The sequence below is a fragment of the Marmota flaviventris genome, chromosome 14 (assembly GCF_047511675.1).
Source record: "Marmota flaviventris isolate mMarFla1 chromosome 14, mMarFla1.hap1, whole genome shotgun sequence".
Lineage (NCBI taxonomy): Eukaryota > Metazoa > Chordata > Mammalia > Rodentia > Sciuridae > Marmota > Marmota flaviventris.
The window spans coordinates 37658158-37680024 of NC_092511.1; the positions used below are offsets into that span (position 1 = coordinate 37658158).

The 21867-nt window shown below is 53.5% G+C and overlaps 1 protein-coding gene across 2 annotated transcripts in view; it reads left to right on the top strand.

Moving 5' to 3' along the window:
* The window catches only part of Ttc7a (tetratricopeptide repeat domain 7A), a 114123-nt gene that overhangs the window by 73081 nt on the left and 19175 nt on the right, over positions 1 to 21867 (top strand). For both annotated transcript variants that reach the window (XM_027934378.2, XM_071601551.1), the window contains 3 exons: positions 2144 to 2304; positions 17588 to 17704; positions 20575 to 20672. In XM_027934378.2, coding sequence (XP_027790179.1) covers positions 2144 to 2304; positions 17588 to 17704; positions 20575 to 20672 — 376 coding nt within the window. The remainder of the gene's footprint in view (positions 1 to 2143; positions 2305 to 17587; positions 17705 to 20574; positions 20673 to 21867) is intronic.

Below are 21867 nucleotides of genomic sequence, written 5' to 3' on the forward strand. Positions count from 1 at the left end.
AGCCAGAGCCCTTACCCGCCTGATTCTCTGAGGCTTAGAGCCGTCCCATCCTGCCCAGAGCATGTCTTCCTGCTCCAACAGTGATGTTTAGGGACATGGGTGCCTAGCCCAGAGTAATGGGGTGTGTTGTGGCAGAATTACCTTGGCAGGAACAGCCTTGGGGAGGCACAGACAAGCCAAAGTGGTAGCCACAGTGATCAAGGGGGTAACAGAGCCTCATGCTAAGAGTTGCAACTGGATGAAGCAGCAGTTGGAGGGAGGGTAGAGGAGGTTTGTGTGTCCTGGGGAACTGGGCCAGGATGGAGGTACCGACATTTGGGAGGTGAGGAGGACATAGTAGTTAGCTGGACGCCTGCCACAACCCTGGTCCATCTGGCTGGCCTTGACCTGGGAAGAGCTGAGTGTGGGCCTTTGGCTCACCCAGCAGGGGCTTTAGCAGCTTGTTGGAGGCCCTGCTCTGTTGCTAAATAGCTCCACAGGGCTGGACCTCTTAGGGTGAGGACATTTGAAAAGATCAAGGGATGGAAGATAAACATGCATTTTCATTTGCAGAGTTAGTTCATTTAACCTTTCTGAAGTAAGGCATGTGCCTAACTTGCAGATAAGGAAACTGAATTCAGAGAGACTGGAGCTCCAGGATATGGCTAGAACCATTTTTTCCCCCCAAATTCACAAATACTGCTCTTTCTGCAACACACCAACAAGCCCAAAAGAGCGTGATCAGTGGATTCAGATGGCACTGCCCCAGCCAGGACTGGAGCAGTAGGCTCGCATGTGTTTGCTAAGAAGGAGGAGATGGTGTAAGGGGAGCAGGTCACATGAAATTGTTCGAGAGCTGCCGCAGGCACCAGGATGATGGGCATCTTTTGAAGAAGACTGTTTACATTGGTGACTGCCAGAATTCTTTTTACTCCTTGATGTTTGTGGAAACTTTGCCCAGCCCCTGCCAAGGGTGTACAGGCCTGGCATGTGGGTGGGGGTTGGGAGGAGCTTTGCTCCCTGACTGAGCAGCAGATGGGTGCAGATACTAAGAGGTGGAATGGGATGCAGGAGATGAGCCTGCAGATGAACCTTGGAACCGACCTGGGGAGTGTTGTACTGAGAATGATTTCTTCAGGAGAGGGGAGTTCCCGGATCCAACCACATCCTCCCCAAGGCCAGCTAGAAGCAGGGATCCATCCTGGCAAGGCAGTGGCAGGCAGGCATATGGTCTTAGCCCTGCACAGTCTCCCTTTGGGTGTGCTAGGAAGTTAACCCCACAACCCTGTTGCTACTTGCAGATGGGGCATGACCACAGCTGCAAATCATGAGTCCCTCAGCAGCTAGATCTGGTAGGGTGTTAGGGTCCCACTCAGATAGGACAGTAGAAGTTGCCCTTCCCCGCTGTACCTGCCTCTCCTCACCAATAGGCCTCCCAGAGCCACCAGGGCCTGGCCTCTTTCACATAGAGCTCCGAGAAGCAAATCATGGGAATCATGTGGCCCTGGGTGTCTCCACTGTCTTCCAGAAGACCATGGGCCGAGTTCACAGCATTCCTGGGGGCATCTGCAAGGGGCTTCCCAGACCCTCCACGTGACTTTCTTCACCTTCATGATCTGGCCGCCTCCAGTCTTACTTCTGTATAGAACCAGGCTTGATAATCATTTATTGAGTCGTAAAACAAAACACAAGACTAGAATCTGGCTAGGCCACCCCCCAATGCCCGCATTAGAAAGCAGTCTCCCTCTCTTCTCCCACTAACCTCAGCTGCATCCTTGCCTTAGGTCAGCTTTTCTCCTGCCTGGAACACCCCCTTTCTATCGCTTTATGCTGAGAACCCCGTTTCCATCGGTTGAACCCCGTTGTCAGAGCTCTAGGAAAGGGCTTCTGCACCTGATCAGGCTGCCTCTTCCTAGAACTTCCACACTTCCATTTAGGAAGTGCTTCCCAGTGTCTACCAAAATCCTTCATGCTGCACCATGAACCTGCTGCCCTCTACTCCCCACAGGGACAGCAGGTCCCTCCTTGATGGGCTATCTGGGGGACGTGTTTTCTTGTTGTACAATCCCCATCCCCCAAGGCCCAGGGCTCGCTCACTTCTTGGCTGACACCTGGCCCCCAGAGCCTTGGGGAAGGTCCCTAAGCTGGCCATTTGCTTTGGCAGATCTCTAGTGCCATGGAGCAGCTGCAGGAGGCGCTGCTGGTGTGCAGGGACGATGCCAACGCACTCCACCTGCTGGCACTGCTCTTCTCCGCCCAGAAGCACCACCAGCATGCCCTGGATGTCATCAACATGGCCATCACCGAGTACCCTGAGAACTTCAAGTGAGTTCCCTGGGGACCCTGTCTGGTGGGGGGTGACTGGCCACTGGCAAAGGCACCTGTGCACACACACACATCCTTATTGCCAGCCACGCACATGGAGTAAGCTCCTATTGCATGCATGCTCCCAGGTGGAGACAGGGTGTAGGGCGGTCAGTGACCCCGGGGCTCTGTACTGGGGTGCCACACAGGGACTAGTGAGCCTGTGCTGCTGCTCAACTTTGGGGGGCAGGGACCGTGGACATGCAGAAGAGGGTGTGGCGCGTTGGACTGCAGGTGTACCGCTCAGGTGCTTCCGCCCGCCCCACTCTGCATGAGCATCCTCGGGGCATGTGACTTAATCATGACCCTCATACAACCAGCCAAGGATGGGATTCTATCACTGGCAGAGCTGGCAGAGGCCAAAGGAGCCATTCCCCTGCCTCCAAGCAGCCATTCCACCAGCCATTCACTTGGCCCAGGCAGTGGTGGGTGGGGCAGGACTAGTTCTTCCTACCCTCACCTATAACACAGGAACTGCTGCCACCAAACCAGAACATGGGAACAAAAGCCACTCAGCTGAGGCAGGAGCCTGGCTGCTCTGTGGGAGGAAACCAGGGGGAAGACATCTTTTGATTTCTGCCTTCTTCCCCTCAGGGACAGGTGACACAGGGTATAATAGTCTTTGTTTCTCTGAATCCTATAATCCCAGAATGAGGGGCCCCTGAGCTCCCTGACTCCCACCCTGTTCCACCTTGGGGACTGAAGGAAGGCCATTTAGAACCAACCTGAAGCTGTCCCACTGTAGACAGCCAGGAGGAAGCTGGGGTCCTGGTCACCCTGGTCACTGTGACTCATGCTGGCAGTATCAATGAGAATTGGCAATGTTATGGAGAATTAGGGAAAATCAGTGGAATCCTTGGGTACTTCAGTGGTTATGGGTGATAAGGGAAAACGCAGTGTCCCAGCCTGGGAGGTTCTCCTCACAGGGAGACCTGGGCTTCCACCTCTGTCCTATCAGAAACAGGGCTGACCACAGGGGTCATGCTTGGCCTTTCCAGCATCCCTGGCCTCCTTCAGAGAACACTGCAGGTGATTTCACTTGTGGCCTCTGCCAGGGTGCTGAGGACTGCTGTGGATGGGGTCCTCCTCACCAAGGCCTCTAAAGAGTGGTACCCGAGCCAAGCATCACAGTAGGCCTTGCAAAGAGGGGCCCACCATGAATGAGGCCCAGGGCTGTCAGTGCCTTGCCACTTAGCCTGCTCTGCAGTCTCAGGATCCTGGAGTCTTGCTCTGCCTACCCTCATCCAGATGGACCCCCGCCTGCAGGACCCAGGTGGGTCCCAGCTGCTCACAGGTGTGAGTAGAGCATGTGGCCATCTCAACAAAGGCCCATCCTTGTGTTTAAGGGATGGCCCTGAGTCTGAGCCTTGACCCAGCTTTTGAGAAACTGGTAAAATTCTGATCACGTCACTTTATAAGGCAGGTCACTTAGGGGATTCTAAAACCCAGATAAATCCGTTTGGACAAGGGATTAGATACCTTATCTCAGTTAATGGCAAATATTATACAGCAATACAGGCTGATAACATTTATGGGTTTTTTAAAATTTATTTATAATGAAAATACACAAAGACAAAGTTTCTCCAATCCTAGTGCTGCTACCTTTCTCTTTCCAACTCCATCCTCACACCCGTCTACCAGGCCCTGACTCACTGTGGCTGGTGTGCATGTGATCCGTGTGCCTGTGCCTGTGTGTACCTGCACTAGCATGTGTATGTCTGTGTGTGCATTCACTCTTGTCAGTTAGGCCTCAGTGGAGACAGAAATGGCTAAGAAGATTTAGAATCCTCTTGGGGGGTGGGGGGTGGAGGCAGCGTGGTGGCACACACCTGTAATCCCAGCAGCTCAGGAGGCTGGGGCAGGAGGATCACAAGTTCAAGGCCAGCCTTGGCAACTTAACAAGACTCTCAAAATAAAATTAAAAGAGCTGAGGGCATAGCTCAGGGGCAGAGTGCTTGCTTGCCTAGCTTGTTCAAGGCCCTGGGTTCAATACCCAGTATAAAGACAAAAACAAAACAAACAAAACAAAAAAAAAAAACAGAATCTTAGGGTGAGAAAGGGGAAGAGACTCCTCAGCAACCCCTGGGGCTGGGCCGTGTGCACCACAGATGCCAGGCAAGGCTCAAGGCAAACAGTATTTTATCAGCAAGTCCTTTTCCAAGTGAATCTCACACGGAAACTGAGAATATGAAGCAGACAGCTCTCTGACAGGGCTTCAGGAAGACTCAGAGCTGGCCCAGGAGGCCTGCCTTGCACCCTAGTTCCAGCAAAGGAGGCCTTTCCATTCCAGCTGCAGGTGGGCAGGTGGCTCAGTGTGTCTTCCTAACTTCTGAATTGAGTGCTCCAGCAGGCACCCCCTCCCCGTCACGTGACCACCTCCCCGGGTTGAAAGTCTGAAGTCCAAGCTGTGTGAGGTGCAGCTGTGCATGGGGTCTCTCAGTGTGGGGACCATCCCTCTGCCCGCCCTCAGCGTCCCTGGCCCACCTCGGGCAGGTGCCTCCTGCAGGCACCACCTCCTCCACTTTCCTGGGCTCTGGGTTGGGCTGGGAAGGCTCGGCTTCCTCAGGGCAGGGTGGGAGCCCCGCTGCTGCCCTTCCCCAGCTGCATTCTTCACCACCTTCCTCCCACCCCACCAGGACACGCCCCCTCACTCTGAGTGTGTCTTCATGGGCACAGGGTCCTGGCCTTGAGCTTGCTGCTTCCTGGGGACATGAGTGAGGGCTGTGCTTGCGTGCATGTGGGGAGATGGATTTCATCAGATTCTTAGAGGGGCCTTGCCACAGAAAGGTGGAGGAGCTCTGGTGCAGACAGATGGCTGCTGTCAGTGTGCAGCCTGAATCCTGGGCTTCCCCGCACCCCCAGCAGTGTCCCCGCTTGTGCAGGCGGGAGCCTTAAGGGGGCAGCCTCTGCCGTGGGAACAACTCACCCATACAGAGGACACACTGTGACTGACTCAGGGGCATCAGGAACTCAGGGGGCCGAGACCCTGCATCCCCTTTCGTTCCCTGTAGTGTGCAGAGCAGCGTGCTGCAGGGCCGCCCCCGAGTTGCACCCCGCCTCTGCCCATCTGCTCAGGGGTCAGCAGGGGAGGAGAAGCCGTTTTTATCTTGAGCCACTCTGAGCCCCTCCTCTGCCAGACCAGGAGGAGCTCTGTTTTCATCTGAGCCAGTCCTTAAAGGGTACAAAATAGGCTGAGGTGTAGCTCAGTGGTAGAGTGAGTGCTTGCTTTGTCATGTGTGAGGCCCTGGGTTCCATCCCCAGCACTGGAGAAAAAACTCTAACTGGAAAAAAATATATAGGGCTTTCCGGCCTCCAGAACTGTGAGAGAATAAACCTCTTCCATTAAAAAAAAATACATATATATATGTGTTTTAAATATATGTACACGTGTATATGTGTGGCTGGGGAAGCTGCCTTCCTTCCACCTCTGTTGAGTGACCATAAGGTAATGACCATGTCACTTTGCAAATAAGTCATTCTGTTCCTCACAGCAGAAACCCCAGAGTACAGAAACCCAGGGATTAGCAGGAAATGTCATTGAGTCCATTACGGGTCAGGGATCTCTGCAAAATGTCATTGCTCCTGGATTGACACCGAGTCCTGCTCCTCCAGCTGCTCCCTGCACTGGGAACAAGCACAGTGGCTCCAGCTGTTGCCAAGATAGTTAATTAAACAACTGGTCCAGTAAAATATCACTCGGCAAAACAACATGAACCAAACCTCCTCAGCCCTGACCTCACTGTTGCCAACAAACTCTGTTTTCAGGGGACATTCACAAGCCTATGGTGGTCTCTCTTCTACCAGACACAGACACAGCTGTCTGGGGGTTGACGCCTCCTAGAACTTGTCTTTCCTGCAGCAACCATCAGAGCAGCAGGTGCCAGAGCCTGCCCCAGGGAGGGGAGAAGTGGCAGGCCAGTGTTGGCATGGGCGCTTTGCCCGTCATTGTTTGAGAGAAGCCTGGTGCAGGGGAGGAAGCCAGTGGGTAGATGGACCCCCGTCCACTAGAGATTATCCTCATGTGAGAGCCATAATGAGGTCCCTGCCCTTGAGTTAGCTCTGTCACTTGCCCATGCCACCTGCAGCAACTTGCTTTTTGAAAAGTCAGTCAACATCGGTCCTGGCTTCCTGGGGTCTGCTTTGAGACTCAAACTAAAGGAGGTCATGTAGCTGATGGACAGCCGTGCCTGAGGTGGCAGTGTGGAGGGTCGAGGGGCTGCCCACAGAGTCACACTGGTATCTGGGACCTGAGGGCAGCAGTGGGTGCAGGGACCAGGAGTTGGAGTAAGGAGGTGGTGCCCTGTGGGTCCTTCCCAGGAGGCCAGCTCTGGGAAGAGCGTTGTAATGTCACCCCTCCCATACAGCCAGCGTCAACCTCCCAGAGCAAAACCTAGCTTTCGTAGAGTCGAACTTTAGAAAATCCTTCAGAATTCAGGGATTAGAAAGCGAAGCAAAGAGGATCTTTATTTCCATGCTGCGGGATGACCTTTAGTTAGTAGAGCTCAGGTTTAAAAAGGCAGGAACGTGACGAGGCAGAGACTGATGGCCCCTCAGGGACAGTGTGAACCTGGCACGATGGGAACCAGACACCCGGGGCGGCTTCCTGAAATCCTGTGGGCTTCCGACTAAGCCCTGGACACATGTGCTGGCCAGGCTGTCCCTGACCACCAGCCAGGAGGCCCAGGCCTTCAGGGGGCAGCAGTGTCCCTGTTTGGAATGTGAGAAGCTCCTGCCATCCCTGGAGATGCCTTTCTTCTAATTTGGGGTGGGGGAGGCAGCTGGGCGACTGGCCAGGGAGGGGCACGGATATGGGGTCAAGGGGAACAGGTCACTGATAAGCGTCCTTCCTAAAGCCATGGCACTGTCAGGCAATGGTTTTAGGTAACAGATTCTTTGCGCTTTAGTCAGACCCTTGTAGTGAAGGTCACCATAGCAACCAAACAAAGTTCCCGGACTAATGATGGGAGCTTTCCAATAACCAGCCTGTCAGTCACTGTTCCCACCCAGCCCTGGAAGCCTGCCAGGCCGGCTACGAAGGCCCAAGCCATACCTAGATCAGCAATGGAGCAAATGGTTTTTCTTCCCGCTCCACAAGGGGCAAGACCGCATCCTCCCACCCTCCAAGCCTCAGTTGGTCAGAGTAGGTCCTCCTAGGAGTTCCTGCTGGCCCAGACCCGGTCCTAAGGGAGTTGGAAAATCCTGGGGGAAGGTATGTCATAGCCCCAGAAGGCCCTTCCCATCAGGGGAACAATATGGCCCTCTCCACAAGCCTGAGCTCGCTTGGGGTAAACAAATGAACCGCCCAAGCCATCTGCCCCAGGAAACCTAGATTGTTTTGGAAAATGTTTGAGCTGATAACTAGGCATTAGCCAAGGCGGACCTCGCCTGGATCCAGTTCAGGCTGAAGCTGAGCTGAGCCTCTAGGGCACTTCTCTCATCCACCTGACCTGCCTCACCTATTTTCTCAGATTGCTGGCGACAAATTTCTTGTGGCGCATTCCACAGAGCAGAAAGGATCAGAGTCCTGGGGCTTCTGTTTTCTGCCTTAAACCCAGTGTGTTTGATTGTCCTTATTAAGGACTTGTAGTACATCAAAAGGATGCTTAAAATACCAACACTCCAGCGAGGGGGTTGGAATCAAAGGTATTAGTACAAACAGTTTATCACTTTTGCTGGGTTCATGAAACCTGTTTGGCTGCCCCAGCGGGCCTGAGGCGGACACCAGCCACGGGATGAACTTGCCGGCCAGGGGGGCTGAGGGAAGTGTTAAGCCAGGCGTAATCACTGGCAGCATGGGATCCTTCCCAAAGGTCAGTTCCTCCTCAGCTAAGCTAGGTTGACATTCAGCATTTCCCCTCATCAGTTGTCCCATGAGCACCTCTGATCTCACTTTGTGTCCCGCCTATGAATCGTAAGGTACAGCCCTGGGTCTCCAGGTAGTGGGCAGCTTACATTTGACCTTAGAAGATAGATGACATGGGTTGTTTTGTTTGTCTCGGGAAGAGAGGAAGGAAGACAGATATTTGCAGGTTTTTCTCAAAGGAATTCTACATTTGTCTTCAAAAAGGGGGTTTTAGCCCTTGGCTTCTGATGCTCGTTGATCTCCCTGTTATAGCCTGGGCCTAGGACACATGGTTGTCTGTAGCAGAGACAAAGTCTGTCTGCCCCTGGAAGAGGGCCCTGCCCACAAAGCAGGGCTGATCTCCTCAGCAGGGGGAGGTCTTCAAGTACATGAAGGTCTCAATGAGTAGAAGTGACAGACGGAGAGCAAGGCCATACCTGCTGGGAACCTACCTTTGTTCTACATGAGGGCCTTTCTAGAAGGTCTTCTGCCCAGAATGGTTATGAAAAGGCTCTGTGTGGTTTACATTCAATCCTGCCAAGGTCGTGAATTTATGTCTAGGGAGCATCTGGAAGTAACTGGAGGTGGTCCACAGCAGAGGGAAGCTGAGCCCAGAGGCCAAGGGGATCAGCCATCGGTCAGCACAGAACACAGCTGAGAATGGTGTGCCCAGGCTGGGGGCCACCCTCAGGGCAACCTGCTTGCTCACCAGGTAGAGGAGGCCTTTGAAGGAAGGAAGAGCTACTTCAGAAAGTAGATGTTTTTTCAGACCCTTGCTTTTTAAAGGGCCTCAGTCAGATCATGTTAAATGAATCAACTAAGAAGTGGAGAATCATCAGGAGCCTTCAAAGACTGAGGGACATGAGTCAGCGGGGCCCAGTGCCCACGTCTGTCATCCCATCTATATGAGAAGCTGAAGTAGAAGGATCACAAGTTCAAGGCCAGCCAAGGCAACTTGACAAGACCCTGCCTCAAACTAAAAAATAAAAAGATCTGGGATGTAACTCAGTGGTAGAGAGCCATTGGTTCACTCCCCAGTACCAAAAAAAGAAAGAAAGAAAAAATTAGGAGACATGGATCTGTGGAATCCTCCAATTCCCAGGGGAAAGGAATCTCTGCTTTAGGGTTCAGAGCTGCTAAAAGGGGTCCCTCCTGTGTTGGGGATCAGTCTCTGGGAAGGTAATTTAGCTGGAATGACCTTCCCTCTTTCAGGGAGGCCCCTGGTCCTGTTGAGAGTCCCTGTAAAAATCACACCCTTGAAAGAGCTGTGTGAGTTAAATTAGGCTCCCACCCTCTTGGAGTTTTTCCCAGAGCCAGGGAATTTGGAGGAATCCGGGAGACCTGTGTGGCTCAACGTGTCCCTGGCATCCTAGCCCACCCCCTGAGATCCAGGTGATCAGAAGCTGAAGGGGGCCAGGGGCAGGCTGGGGAGGGCTTGCTCCTCTCCTTCCCCCCACCATCCTGTCACATGGGTGGGGCCACTGTGCCTGGCCAGGTGACAGCATGTCCCCACTCCAAGCCTTTATCCTTGCCCTTCCAGTCCCCCTGACCCTGCCCAGGTGCCCTCCTCACCCCACTGCATCTAGATCTCGCTGGTTGTCTGGGACTCTCCCAGGCCCCACTTTGTTCTCAGAACCTTCGAGCTCCAAAGCCGAGCCACTCAATGGAGTGACCGATGTGTTTTGGTTTTTTGTTGTTGTTGTTTCCTAATTGCTTCTGATGAGTTTGAAAGCCCCTTTCAGGCAGGGACTGTGACCTCTCCTCTGTCGACTACCCCCACCACTGGGAACCCAGGGCTGGGCACCCCGCGCACCTCTGGAGACCCTCAGACTGGTAGACTAGGAGAGTTGTGTTGGGGTTTTTTTGGAAGGAAAGAGGGGAACACATGAGGATTTTGGCATCTCGCAGGCCTCCCCCTGTTTGTTGTGGTTTGGTTTGATGTCTCTTGGTTGGTCTGTACAATACTCCTGTTATAAAGGTGAGAAGCTAGTGGAAGAGCTGGGTGATATCTCAAAATCAAATGGCGGATGAGTGGCAGAGTAGGGACTAGAACCCAAGGAGCTGATGGCTGGACAGCCACCATCGTGAACCCTGAGCACCCGACTGCAGCAGGACACCCCGTGCTTGCTAAACAAAAACTCACTGTGAGTTCATGTGAATTCCCACAAGGATTCACATGATCCTCTCAGCAACCCATGGAGGGGTAGGAACTATTGTTATTCCCATTTTACAGATGAGGAAACAGGTGCAGAAGGGCTAAGTTTGCAACTGTGTGTAATAGGAGCTGAGTAAATGAGAGTGACAGGACAGACAGGAGTCGGACCCTTCATGAAGTGCCAGCCTCTTGGCTGGGCCTTTTATGTGTGTGTTATTTTCACACAGCCATCTTCAGGCAAATAGACTCTGTCCTTCCCGTTTTACAAACAAGAATTTTAATAAGTTTAAGTGAGCGAAGTGCTAAGCCACTCAGTGAGACTCTGTCTCTAAATAATATACCAAATAGGGCTAGGGATGTGGCCCAGTGGTCCAGTGCCCCTGAATTCAATCCCTGGTGCCCCAAACCACCCCCACCCCCACCCCAAAAAAGTAGTTAAGTGAGCCAGGCGTAATGGCGTATGCCTATAATCCCAGCGGTTTAGGAGACTGAGGCAGGAGGATCATATCAATTTAGCGAGGCCCTAAGCGACTCAGTGAGACCCTGTCTCTAAATAAAATACAAAAAAGGACTGGGGATGTGGCTCAGTGGTTAAGCACCCCTGGGTTCAAGCCCCAGTAACAAAAAGGAGGGGGAAAAAAAAAAAGTTCAAGTGACTTGTCCCAGGTAACATGGTTAGAAGAAGGGACACATGCATCACCAGATGGGGGCCCCTTGCTGTGCACAGATTCTGGCCTCCTGGCCAAAGAGTTATTTGCAGAGGCGTGGCCACCTGACTCAGAGAATAGCCTGCTTTTTCACTCAATTATGTGTTTTCTATAAAAATAGAACTCTTCATTAAAACAGCCCGGCTAAGCCATCAGTTGGAATTACTAATTACTGTCCTTTAAAGAGATAATACCCCCTTTTGTGCATTCACCACACCTGCCACCACCCTTGGCCTCATCTCAGAGGGCTCCCAGGATGGCCAGGAGCCAGGGGCAGCAGGAAGAGGCACCCAAGGCCCTGAGAGCACAGCTGGGGCCAGTGGGGCCAGGGAGAAGGGAGCATCCCCCAGGCTGCTCTGCAGCACACTTCCTCATAGTTGCTGTAGTCCTGGGAACACCCACAGCTTTCCAGGCCTGCAGAAGTCCTCGTGACTCAGCTTCCTGCTTCCGTGCTTCAGCACTGGTTGAGTGGTGTGAAGGAAAGGCAGTGGGGATATAAAGATAGAATGACTTGGTCCCTGCCCAGACAAACACAGGACCTGCTAGGAAGACGGGTCTGAGAATGACAGCTACTTTTTCTCAAGGGGTAACTATATCCCGGACAATGGCCTCATGGGCTCTCCTTCCTCCCATTCTCCCAACGACCTCCTGGGCTATTTCGTTGCCCTCCCTGCTTTGCACATGAAAATTATGTTCAGAGAGGTTGAGGCACTTTTAGCAAGTGGCAGAGCCTGGAAGTATATAGGATCTCAACATACGTCCTCCGGCTGCCGCAGGTCTGCCACAGTTACCAAGTTTGAGAGTTTATTTCAGGTGCTGAGTAATCCTAGGGAGCTGCTTTCAGGATCCCCCCACCCACAAGAGTGGACAGCCATGATGAGCAGCTGGAAAGGGAACACAGGAAGGGGCACAGGATTGGAACCCCAGGTCAGGAGATGGAGAGATTGACCTCTGACCCTAAGTCAGTGCTTGCTAAACCAGAAATGTCACAAAAATATCCTCTCTTTGTAAAATAATTTTTAAAAGCTTTTGGACTAACCGTGCTCATCCAAAAATCTTTTCTCTTTATGGCAGTGAAGGAAATTGTTTGCCTTTGCCTCAAATGGGAAGGGCTCCAAGCCTTAATCCTTTTGACAAATAATTAGCAGCTTGATCCTGCCCCAGGAGTGCAGGCCAGGGAGGGCCAGGGAGAGAGGGAGGATAGGAGGCGAATGCCAACATCCTCAGCCCCTGGCCAGAGCAGTTGGAAAGATGGGCAAAGCTAGTGACCGGTGATAATAACCAATTTATACCAGGGAGCAGAGACACTGACTTCTCCTGGGGAGGAGGACTGCGGAGACTGACTCGTCTGTGGGGCGGAGCCATTTCACAGTTCAGCAGGGGCTGGCTCTGCTCAGGTCAGCTGAGCACCTGTCTGTGACCCCCACCCAGGAGCTAAAGGGTATGGGTGATGTGGCAGGTCCCTGTCCTCAAGCAGATCACAGTGGTAGCTGAGGGTGGCAGTTCAGCTAGTGTCAGAGGGAGTCTGAACCCCCCCGCTTGGGAGATCTGGAGTGGGCCGCTGAGGGCTCTGGCAGACACTCAGGAGAACTGAGCTCTTTGACAGTGAGCAGGCTTCTCTCTGCACTGAGCCTCCCTGCTGGGATCAGGGCGCACTTGCCACAAGATTTGGACAGGGCCACAGAGTGGAGTGGCGGGAATGAGGAGACTCAGGACCCAGCAACGGGACAGTGTGTTTACACTGGCCCTGGCTCCTTCCCTCCCCAGAGAGAACACTCACTTTCACATCAGCCTTCAGAGGCCGAGGGCGTGGCAAGGGCCTGAGCCTTAAAAGACCTCAGTGTCCCTTCCACATGGTCTTCCTCCACTTTCATAAACAGGAAAGTGCTTGCAAGAGAGCATCACAGCCGAAAGCACTTTGCCCGGGACTTGGTCCTGGAGCCATGGGGAGGAGCTCCTGCCCGACTGACCAGGTGGGAAGCTCAGGGGCTTTCTTTCTTTTTTTTTTTTTTTTTTAATATTCATGTTTTTAGTTGTAGTTGGACACAATATCTTTATTTTATTTTATTTATTTTTATGTGGTGCTGAGGATCGAACCCAGGGCCTCACACGTGCTAGGCAAGCGCTCTACCGCTGAGCCAAAACCCCAGTCCTCTGGGGCTTTCTTAAGCTTTCTGAGGCACCCGGCCTGGAACCCTGGTCTGCCAATGTGGGAGGCCTGCAGTTCAAAGCGGGCATCCCTTCCCAAGCATCGGGCAGGCCCATGTTGGAGAGTTGAGGGCTGCTGTGGGGTTTCTCCGCTGCTGCTCATAGGTGACCAAGGTTCAGCCTCATGGGGGCCTATAGTCAGCTGCCTTCACTCCTGTTTTACAGATGTGGAACGTGTGACCTGCCCATCTGGGTGGCCGCAGAGCCAGGACTTTGGCATGGGTTTCTGACTCCTCAGCCAGTGTCTCTTCACTCTGAGTGACATTGCAGTGCAGGGTTTGAGGACAATAATGTAACTTTGGAGCTGTTACTGTGGGCTGCTTGGAGGCTTTTGACTTCTCTGTTGTAGACTATGCTTCTAAAATTTCTCCTGGAATGGCTCTTGTCTGAGTGCCCGTATATTGGAGGGTCGCTAGATTACAGAATTCCCATCTTAGAGACCCTCCTTAGTTATACTTTTAAGCCTCACTCTATGACTGTCTCTTGGGATAAAGATCTCTCTTCCAAGTAGGAGGAGACAGATCCCTGCACACCATCTCGGGAGCGTGCTATTCATCATAGGCCCTGTCTTGTGTGTAGTGAAACTTGGCTTGTGGACTGTTTGGATTGAAATTGGTGGTGCTCTGCGTCAGCTGTGTGAGTCCAGCCCACACTAAAACGTGAGGAGTCAAGTGATCAGACTCCAGCTCTAGGCAGACACTGGGTGCTCAGCACAGGGGCTGGGCACTGCAAAGCACCACAGATCCCTGTCCCACAGGTACGCACCCTCCAGGTGGGCATGCCTGGAAGACAATGAGAGAGAAAAATTAAGTGCTAACTGAATGCAGTCCCCAGGCTCTTAGAGAAAGGGAAGGTGGTCATTTGAGGCCTTCTAAGAGGACTGGGATTAAAATAGGGTTTTGGTTTTGGTTTTTAAATCTCAGAGTCCCTTGTTCAGGGTTGTCTTAGACTCCTTCTGTATTAAGACAGATAAGGAGGAGCTGCTGCTTGAAGAGGGTGGAGAGCCTGACTTGCCCACTCTGCCTCTGTCACCTGGGAAGCCCCGTGTTCTAATAAGACTATGGCCATAGCTCTAACTGCCTGGTGGGTGACTCTTAACTGTTTATTGGGTGACACCCAAAAGTGTCACCTACCAAACATCATGGCACTCCAGGGTGCTCTCTGGAAAACTGGGCCCAGAATATGTACGTGGATGGCAGCCACCCATCCCAATGGATGGGAGGGGAAGGGAACTTGTGTCCCAAGGCTGGGTTTGGTTGTCTTAGAGCCAGAGTGGAATGGATTGCTGGTCCCTGTCCCCTACGGGACAAGAGCTCAGCAGTGAATTGGAAGCAAGCCAGCAGGTGTGCACACATCCAAGCCACACCCATAGTGAAGGCTGTCCTGGAGGCGGGGTCTACAGCCCCCAAGGGGATACACAAAGAAAGTCAGAGGGTACCATCTGGATAGGAGCTGGCCGGATGTCTGAGGGGGAAGGGTGACTCCCAGCAGAGGCCACGACGTGGAGCATAGCACACACAAGTCCCAGAGCCTGTGCCGAGGCTCAGGGAGCTGCTGACTCCCATATGAGGAGTCCAAGGTCATTGTAGGAGGAGGGGCCAAAGGGAATGGAAGGTGGAGCCAAGCTGGAAGGCCTCGATGTACCCTCAGAGAAACTTAGGCTGGTGGCACAGACAGTGGCAGGGCTTGGTGAAGTAGGTCCCTTTGGCAGCTCAGCTACCAGACCAAGGAAGTCTCTTTGGAGCTAATCTGGAGCCTCAGTATGCGGGAGTGAAAAGCAGACGAGAGGGTGGCTGTTGGAGCCCGTGCCTGGCCCGGAGAGGATGTGGTTGGGTTGAGAAATTCCACTTGGGGTCACTCATGCTAATGGAATGTCAGCGGCGATTGGGGGTGCAGCCTGTGTTGATAGAAGCTGCCGCGCTGACAGCTCAGCTTTCCACCCCTTCTGTGCCAGGCACGTGGTGCAGACAGGTCTGCCAGGGACCCATCCTTCCCTCGGGTGCAGGAGCAGGCGTGGGAAGAGGGCTCTGGAAGGGAGATGTGTGGGTGGCGGAGAGTGCGGGAATGCTGCATGGCCTGTCTGCCCAGGAACTGTCCCAGCCTAGCCCAGGTCCTGTTGAAGTCACCTGCCCAGGGAAGTTGCTGTGGCTGCCCAAGGGGAGGTGTGGTCTGGGCCTGGGCCTGAGCCAGGGAGGGGCTTTCCCTCCTCAGCCTGTAGGACACAGAAGTGTGCTCCAGCCTTCCCCTTCTTCCTCCTCACCCCAAACCTCTCTCCCTGACTCCAGCCACATCCCACCCCACCCTCCTTTTCATCCAACACCAGCTCCAGCAAGACCCCTTCTCTTTTCTTTTTCTGCACTGAGTCTGAGCCAAAAATACAGCATCTGGTTCTCTGGACAGTTTGACATTTTTAGCACTGTAATTATTACCTTGAAGACAGAATTTGTGTCTTCTACTTCATATTTCCCAAAACAAAGGCACCTAGAGCGGGGCCCCTTGAAAGTCTGGGAAAGAAAAATGGGGCAGCAGGGTCAGTTCTCCCCAACAGCTGCCCACAGGATGCCAAGAGCTGTTCTTTGGGGATGTGCCCATAGGGAGGCTACAATATGAAAACCCCGGGTTCTGCCCTCAGGACCCCAGAGGCCAGTGGCTGGTCATGAGTTAATGTTCAAAAAGGGTACCAAAGATTGGGGAAAGTTTCAAAGTCAGACTTGGGAGGTGGATGAAAATGGAGAGGAGAGGCCATGTCGGGGACCTGTGTCCAGGGACAGGAAAAGCATCTTTGCAGAGAAGTGAGGAAAAAAATAATACATGCCAGAACCCCAAACTCTTCTTCCAAAAGGACAATGGGGAAACATTTCACCCCCCTCCTTCTCTATCAACAACTCACAGTCTAAGATGGGGTGAGAAGAAAGGCTCAGAATGAGCCATGGAGCCCTGGCCTCATTGCAGAGGAAGAGGAGGCCAAGACCCCAATTGAGGGGGTGGGTAGGAGGGCCAGCACCCAGAGGGAGGCCAGCCTTCCCTGGTAGGGCTGCCCCTTCTGCAGCCTGGAGCTCTGGGGCGCAGGCGCTCCATGCACCACCGGGGTAGGGCTGTGCTTCTGCATGGGTGTGATCAAATTCCAGCCTCACAGTCATGTGCTTCACTCAGCGGCCATGCTGTGGATAACGGGGCCTCCCTGCTGACCTCTGAGAACCAGGAGTGACAGCCTTGCCTGGGCCTCAGTGGCTCAGCCAGACTCTCCACAGGCTGCCCAGACAGTGGGTATGCATCAGTACTGCTGGCTCTGCCGGTGGTAGAAGTATTGCTGGACTCCCTGTCTGGGTACCGCCTCCAGCACCCTCAGACTCCTCGACAATGGAAAGGCCGACACCTGCCAAGGCAGGGCCTCCAGGGCTCCTTCCAGCTCTTGGTGAGCAAGGAGTCTGACCGGTCTGGGTTCAGTGTTCTTGCTTTCCCTGCTGTGCCCAGGGCAGAGGGGAAGCTGTCCACCCCTCCTGCCCTCTCGCCATTCTAAGGGCTATATCCTTTGCTCATCTTGCCTCAGAGGACTTCAGCTTTTTAGGGAGAAAGTCTGAAAGCTGCTGCCATGATGCAGCAACTGTCCCTAAATAGTGGTTGAAAGGGGGGTTTCATGTCACTTTAATCCCACGTAAGGGGGTCTAGCTATCTTAGGAAATCCAAGGAAGAATTTTGTGATGCAGAGTCCCAGGACCTTCCCAGCATATCCAGGGTCGGGAATCAGTTCCACTTAGTTCCCAGTTCCACTTAGAAGATGTTAATTGGGCAGCTGTTGTGTGCTGGCAAGGTAGAAGGCAGAACTGTGCCCTAAGGTGACCTTTGTTCCACCAGTTTCCTGCTTAGCCTCACTGAGTCATAGCTGCTTTCCCTTATCTAAGGCCCTATCCGGGGCCCCATAGGGCACAAAAGTCTAAAACATGTGTCAGTGGCATGCCGGGAACCGCTCAGCTGAGGATCTGGGGAGGCAGAGCAAACTGCCAGGCTGGGAATCATACCTAACAACACTTTAGAGCGTGGGCAAGATGGCTTGTAATCAGGGGACAGGCAGAAAGAGCACAACGGGCACTGACAGATGCAGAAGAGTGTCTCATGCTTTGACCACACACATGGGGAGAAACAGTCACAGAAAGAAAGAGGCCCAGGGGTACAGTGGAGGCTGCCACCCTCCCATGCATTCTGTCTCTTGTGGCTGGGAGGTGGGCAGATGGGGGCTGCCCTGATGGGGCAGAAACCCATGGGGTCCCACTCTTGTGGGAAAGCCTTGCGTGGGCCCTCTGACTGCCACTCTGTCTCTCTCTCTCCCTGCAGCCTGATGTTCACCAAGGTAAAGCTGGAGCAGGTACTAAAAGGCCCAGAGGAAGCCCTGGTGACCTGCAGACAAATGCTGCAGCTATGGCAGACACTATACAGCTTCTCCCAGCTGGGGTGAGTGGCTATCGTCATCCCTTGGGTTGCCAGAGGGTGGAGGGCCCAGTTGATAGGCAGTGGTTGCCAGGACAACGGTCCTCAGCTGAGTGTCTGCAGTGCCTGGATGAAAGTATGGAACTTAGCACTCACGGGACTTTGTACATCTGTGGTCCAGCTTTAACCTCCTGGTAGTCCTCGGTGACCTGCATAAAGACCCAGATTTTGAAATCAAAGCTGAGAGTGGTAAGAAAATAGAGAAACGAGTATTGAACACCTGAGCCAGGTGCTGGGCTTGCCACTTCATCCGACACCTCAGCTGCTTCTGTCCTACACATTATTTGATTTTATCCTCAGCCCAGCAAGGAAACTGACTCAGAGACTCTGAGTAATATGGGCCACTCACCTGGCTAGTGGTAGGGATGGGACTTGAACCTGGGCCTCCTGAGTCCCAGCCCATGGAGTCTGTCACTTCTTTCCTGGGTCTTTTTGGTAGTTGGAAGAAGAGGAGGAGGAGGAAGCTCAGGCCAGAGAGCCACCCACACCTCCCCAGTCACCAACAGTCTCCATGCACCCTGACTCCTGCAGTAGGCCCCAGCCTAGGCTCTGAGGTTTTCCAGGGCCACAGTAAGGCTCTCTTGACCTGGTTGAATCTGTGAAAGTCTTTGCTCAAACCCTCTGTCCAGCCTGCGCAGCCCAAAGGACTTCCTGTAGGGCAGGTGCACTGCCTCTTCCTGTTCCACTGGACCCCACCCTCCCCCTTCTCTGGAATGGTTCCCTGTGTCATTCCCCTAAGGACTCAAGGGACCCTACTCTGGAGGGTATTTGCATTTTCACAGGAATTCTGGGCCCCACAAGGCCTCCAAACTCCCTAGAGGAACCTCTCCTGGTGACATTTACAGAGGTGACCAGGTGGAGTGTAAAACCTCGGGCAGGGTCAGTCTTCCCTCCACAGGCCTTGTAGCCTAGGAGATGCCAGAGCAGAGCAAGACCAATGCATAGAAGCTGCCAGAAGGAGACTGTGGAGTGAGGGACTTAAGGAGAGGATTGGGACGCCACCTGGAAGCCGGGTGATGTAAGGATGAGGGCCAGTCTCCTGTGCCGGGGACCTGGCATTCAGGGCTTCCTCCCTCTGGCGCTGTGGCAGCTGGGGCGGGTGCACAGCATGGCTCCTTTTCTGCAGAGGAGCTCCCTTTCCTTATCTGAGTCCTTATCTAGATGACTGGTTCCCTGCTCATTCAGGTGGCCAGTCTCATTGGGGCACTTCTGGTCGGCATCCTTGTCTTATTTAAGGCCCAACCTTCAATATAAGGCCTGTACTTCCTTAAAGGGATACAGGATTGCTAAGTGCTGTCACAGGGGCCAGGGGTAGTAGGGTTTGCCTGAGGTCACCTCAAGTCACCACCCACAATGGAACTTGTCACAACAGGAAACCTCTAGGGAACCTCCCCCCAGACCCCCACCAAGGATAGGGCATGGCTTACCTAGGCCATCTGCCTGGACCAGGGGCCTGAATCCAGTACCTGTTTGGCTCTCCCAATCTGGGTGTGGAGTTCTTCGAGTTAGGGAGCATGATACACACGGCAAGTAGTTCCCAAATATGGAGCGATCTGCAGCCCTAGGAGAGGCCCCTTGGGATGGAAGAAACAGGAGACAGGAAACTGTTCCTGCAGATCAGGTACCTGGACAGGAAGCCAGAAATATGCAAGGCGCCTGCCGGGACTGTCTGATTTCCCCTCACAAAAGCCCCGTGAAGTGGATGTCGTCATGCTCGTTTCCAAGAGAGAAATTTCATGAGAAAGGTCAAGTAACTTCGCTGAGGGTCACACAACCAAGAAGGGGTGGCCCCATGGTTTTAACCTAGTGTCTCTGGCCTGCACTTGGATGCCCCCAGGGAACGGGAAGAGGGTGGGAGAAGACCGCCTGACCTGAACCACTCACTGTGCTATGAGGGGTGGGGCCCTCTGATACCCAATAAGATGATTGCATCCACAGGCCCAGATTGGGGCCAGCATGAGCCTGAGTTCGGTTCGGATGGCAGAGACACCTTGGATCCTGGCATTTTGCAGGACCATCGTCTGGGCGTCCCTTAGAAGGGAAGATACCTTCTGACCTTCTGGCCCAGGCTGGGCTGCTTTTCTCCAACCCTTTCTGCCGCAGCTCTACTCTAAGTGTCCCCAGCCCACAGGTTCCAGGGTCGTAGGCTTCCTCAGCAGTGGGAAGGGGCTGGCTGGGCTGCACATGCCCCGGGAAGGGCCCACCAGGCTCATATACCTTTCTGAGCTGGCGGCTCCTTCCTGGCTTCCCCAACTGAGAAAACTGTACGGGAGCTGCAGGAACCTGGGGAATTGAGTGGGGGGCAAGAAAGGGTCACCATGCTTCTTTATGTCCCCCCAGGGGCCCCCACTGGCTCTCCTGGGACCACCCTGGCAGCTGGAGGTAGGGGATCCTATGGCAGGATTCACAGGATCAACTGGGCCCTCCTTCCCCAGGGCAGGCCGGGGCACTCCTGGTGCCTGTGAAGACCAGGCAGGCTTTCCTAGGAAGCCAGTCCGGGTTCCCTGCACTGAAGGAGGTAGGGTAGAAAAAGCCTCAAGTGACCTAGGGATTTCTAGCCCCCCCTGCCTCAGAGGAGGGCGTAGGCAGTGTGGGAGGGTTTCCAGTCCTTGGCCTGTGTGATGTGGGACCCACGCTGAACCCTCTACGTCTCCGGTTGTCTTGGTCCTTCCCCATCTTTCCAGGGACTTGGGCTCTGTTTCTGGGACATGAGTTCTCAGTCCCAGAGCCTGTCTGAAGTGAGCCCCCCCCCCCACCGCCGCCCCATGCTCCCAGCTAGCCCTGGGGGACACCAGCCTCTGCCTCACCAGGTCCTGCCCTCCCTTGCTTTCCAGAGGCCTGGAAAAGGATGGCAGCTTAGGTGAGGGCCACACGATAAAGAAGCAGAGTGGCATGCACCTGACCCTGCCCGATGCCCACGATGCAGATTCTGGTAAGAATGTGCCCTGTGGGCAGCTCTTCACGTGGAACCAAAGCTCACTGTCCCAGCCTGAGAGGACCAAGGGAGGGGGGCATCTGCGCAGCCTGGCCAAACCCATCACTGCTCCTTGCTGCTGCTTCCCAATGGTCTGGATGCTCAGGGGTGGCCCTCAGACACCTTTCAGGCTGATCTTGACTCAGGGTAGGACTGACTGCTGGCCCTGGGTGGGTGGTGGGCAGCTGAGTGGGCAGGGGTCAGGCCCTACCTCTGGGGTAGGTAAAGAGAGAGAAGACTCGGTTGGAAAGACAGCCTGGAGCAGAGACGACTTCCCCTAAGGCCAATGCCAGCCGCCAGCGGCTGCCTCATGCCCCGGTAGATGAGTCAAACAGAAAGGAATGAGCAGAGCTCTTCAATTCTACGCTCAAAGCTGACTCTTTTCCTGGAAAAACTCATCCTGAAACCCAGGCTTGTGATATTCAAATGAATTGGGAGCTACAAACCTACCATGTTTAAGCTGAGGACCTGATTAAAGCAAAACACCTTCCTCAAAAACACAAGAAGAGTTAGTCATGGGAATGAAAGTGTGAGTGGAATTGTATTTAGTGGAATTGCTCATTTTTTTTTCACTTCTGTGAACTGGAGCCAAGGTGCAAGTGATGGGGTTGATTTCAGCAGCCTAACGTTGCACCTGAATTTAGGGCCCATCCCAGGGGTGCTTGGCTGCTTGTGGAGGGACTGGTTAAGGGGGTGGGGCAACTCCCATGCAATTAAAGAGGTAAGAACCATGCTCAGAGTTATTAGGACTCCTTGTACACTTGTCCCATAAACTGACATCATCTGTGGTGTGCCTGAGGTCTCCTGAGTTTATTGGAGCCTTTATTGCCTCTCTGAGAGGGAGAAAGTGCTCGCATTTCACCTGCATGGGAATTATAAATGTCAACAGCTTATATATCCTGAGCAGGGCCCGCACCACCCAGAACTGACACGGGAGAGGTTCTCTGAGGGCACAGGTCTGACTCAAGCTGCTCCCCAATTATCCCTCAGGTCTCAGCCACGAATGGGACTTTTACACATACGAAATGATAATGTGCACTTGTAAAAATAGCCAAAGGAGAAAGAGAAAAGTCATTTCTCATTTCACCACCCAGACTTCAATAAATAAATGGCCCTTCAGAATTTTTTCCATGTATGCCCATATTTATTTTTC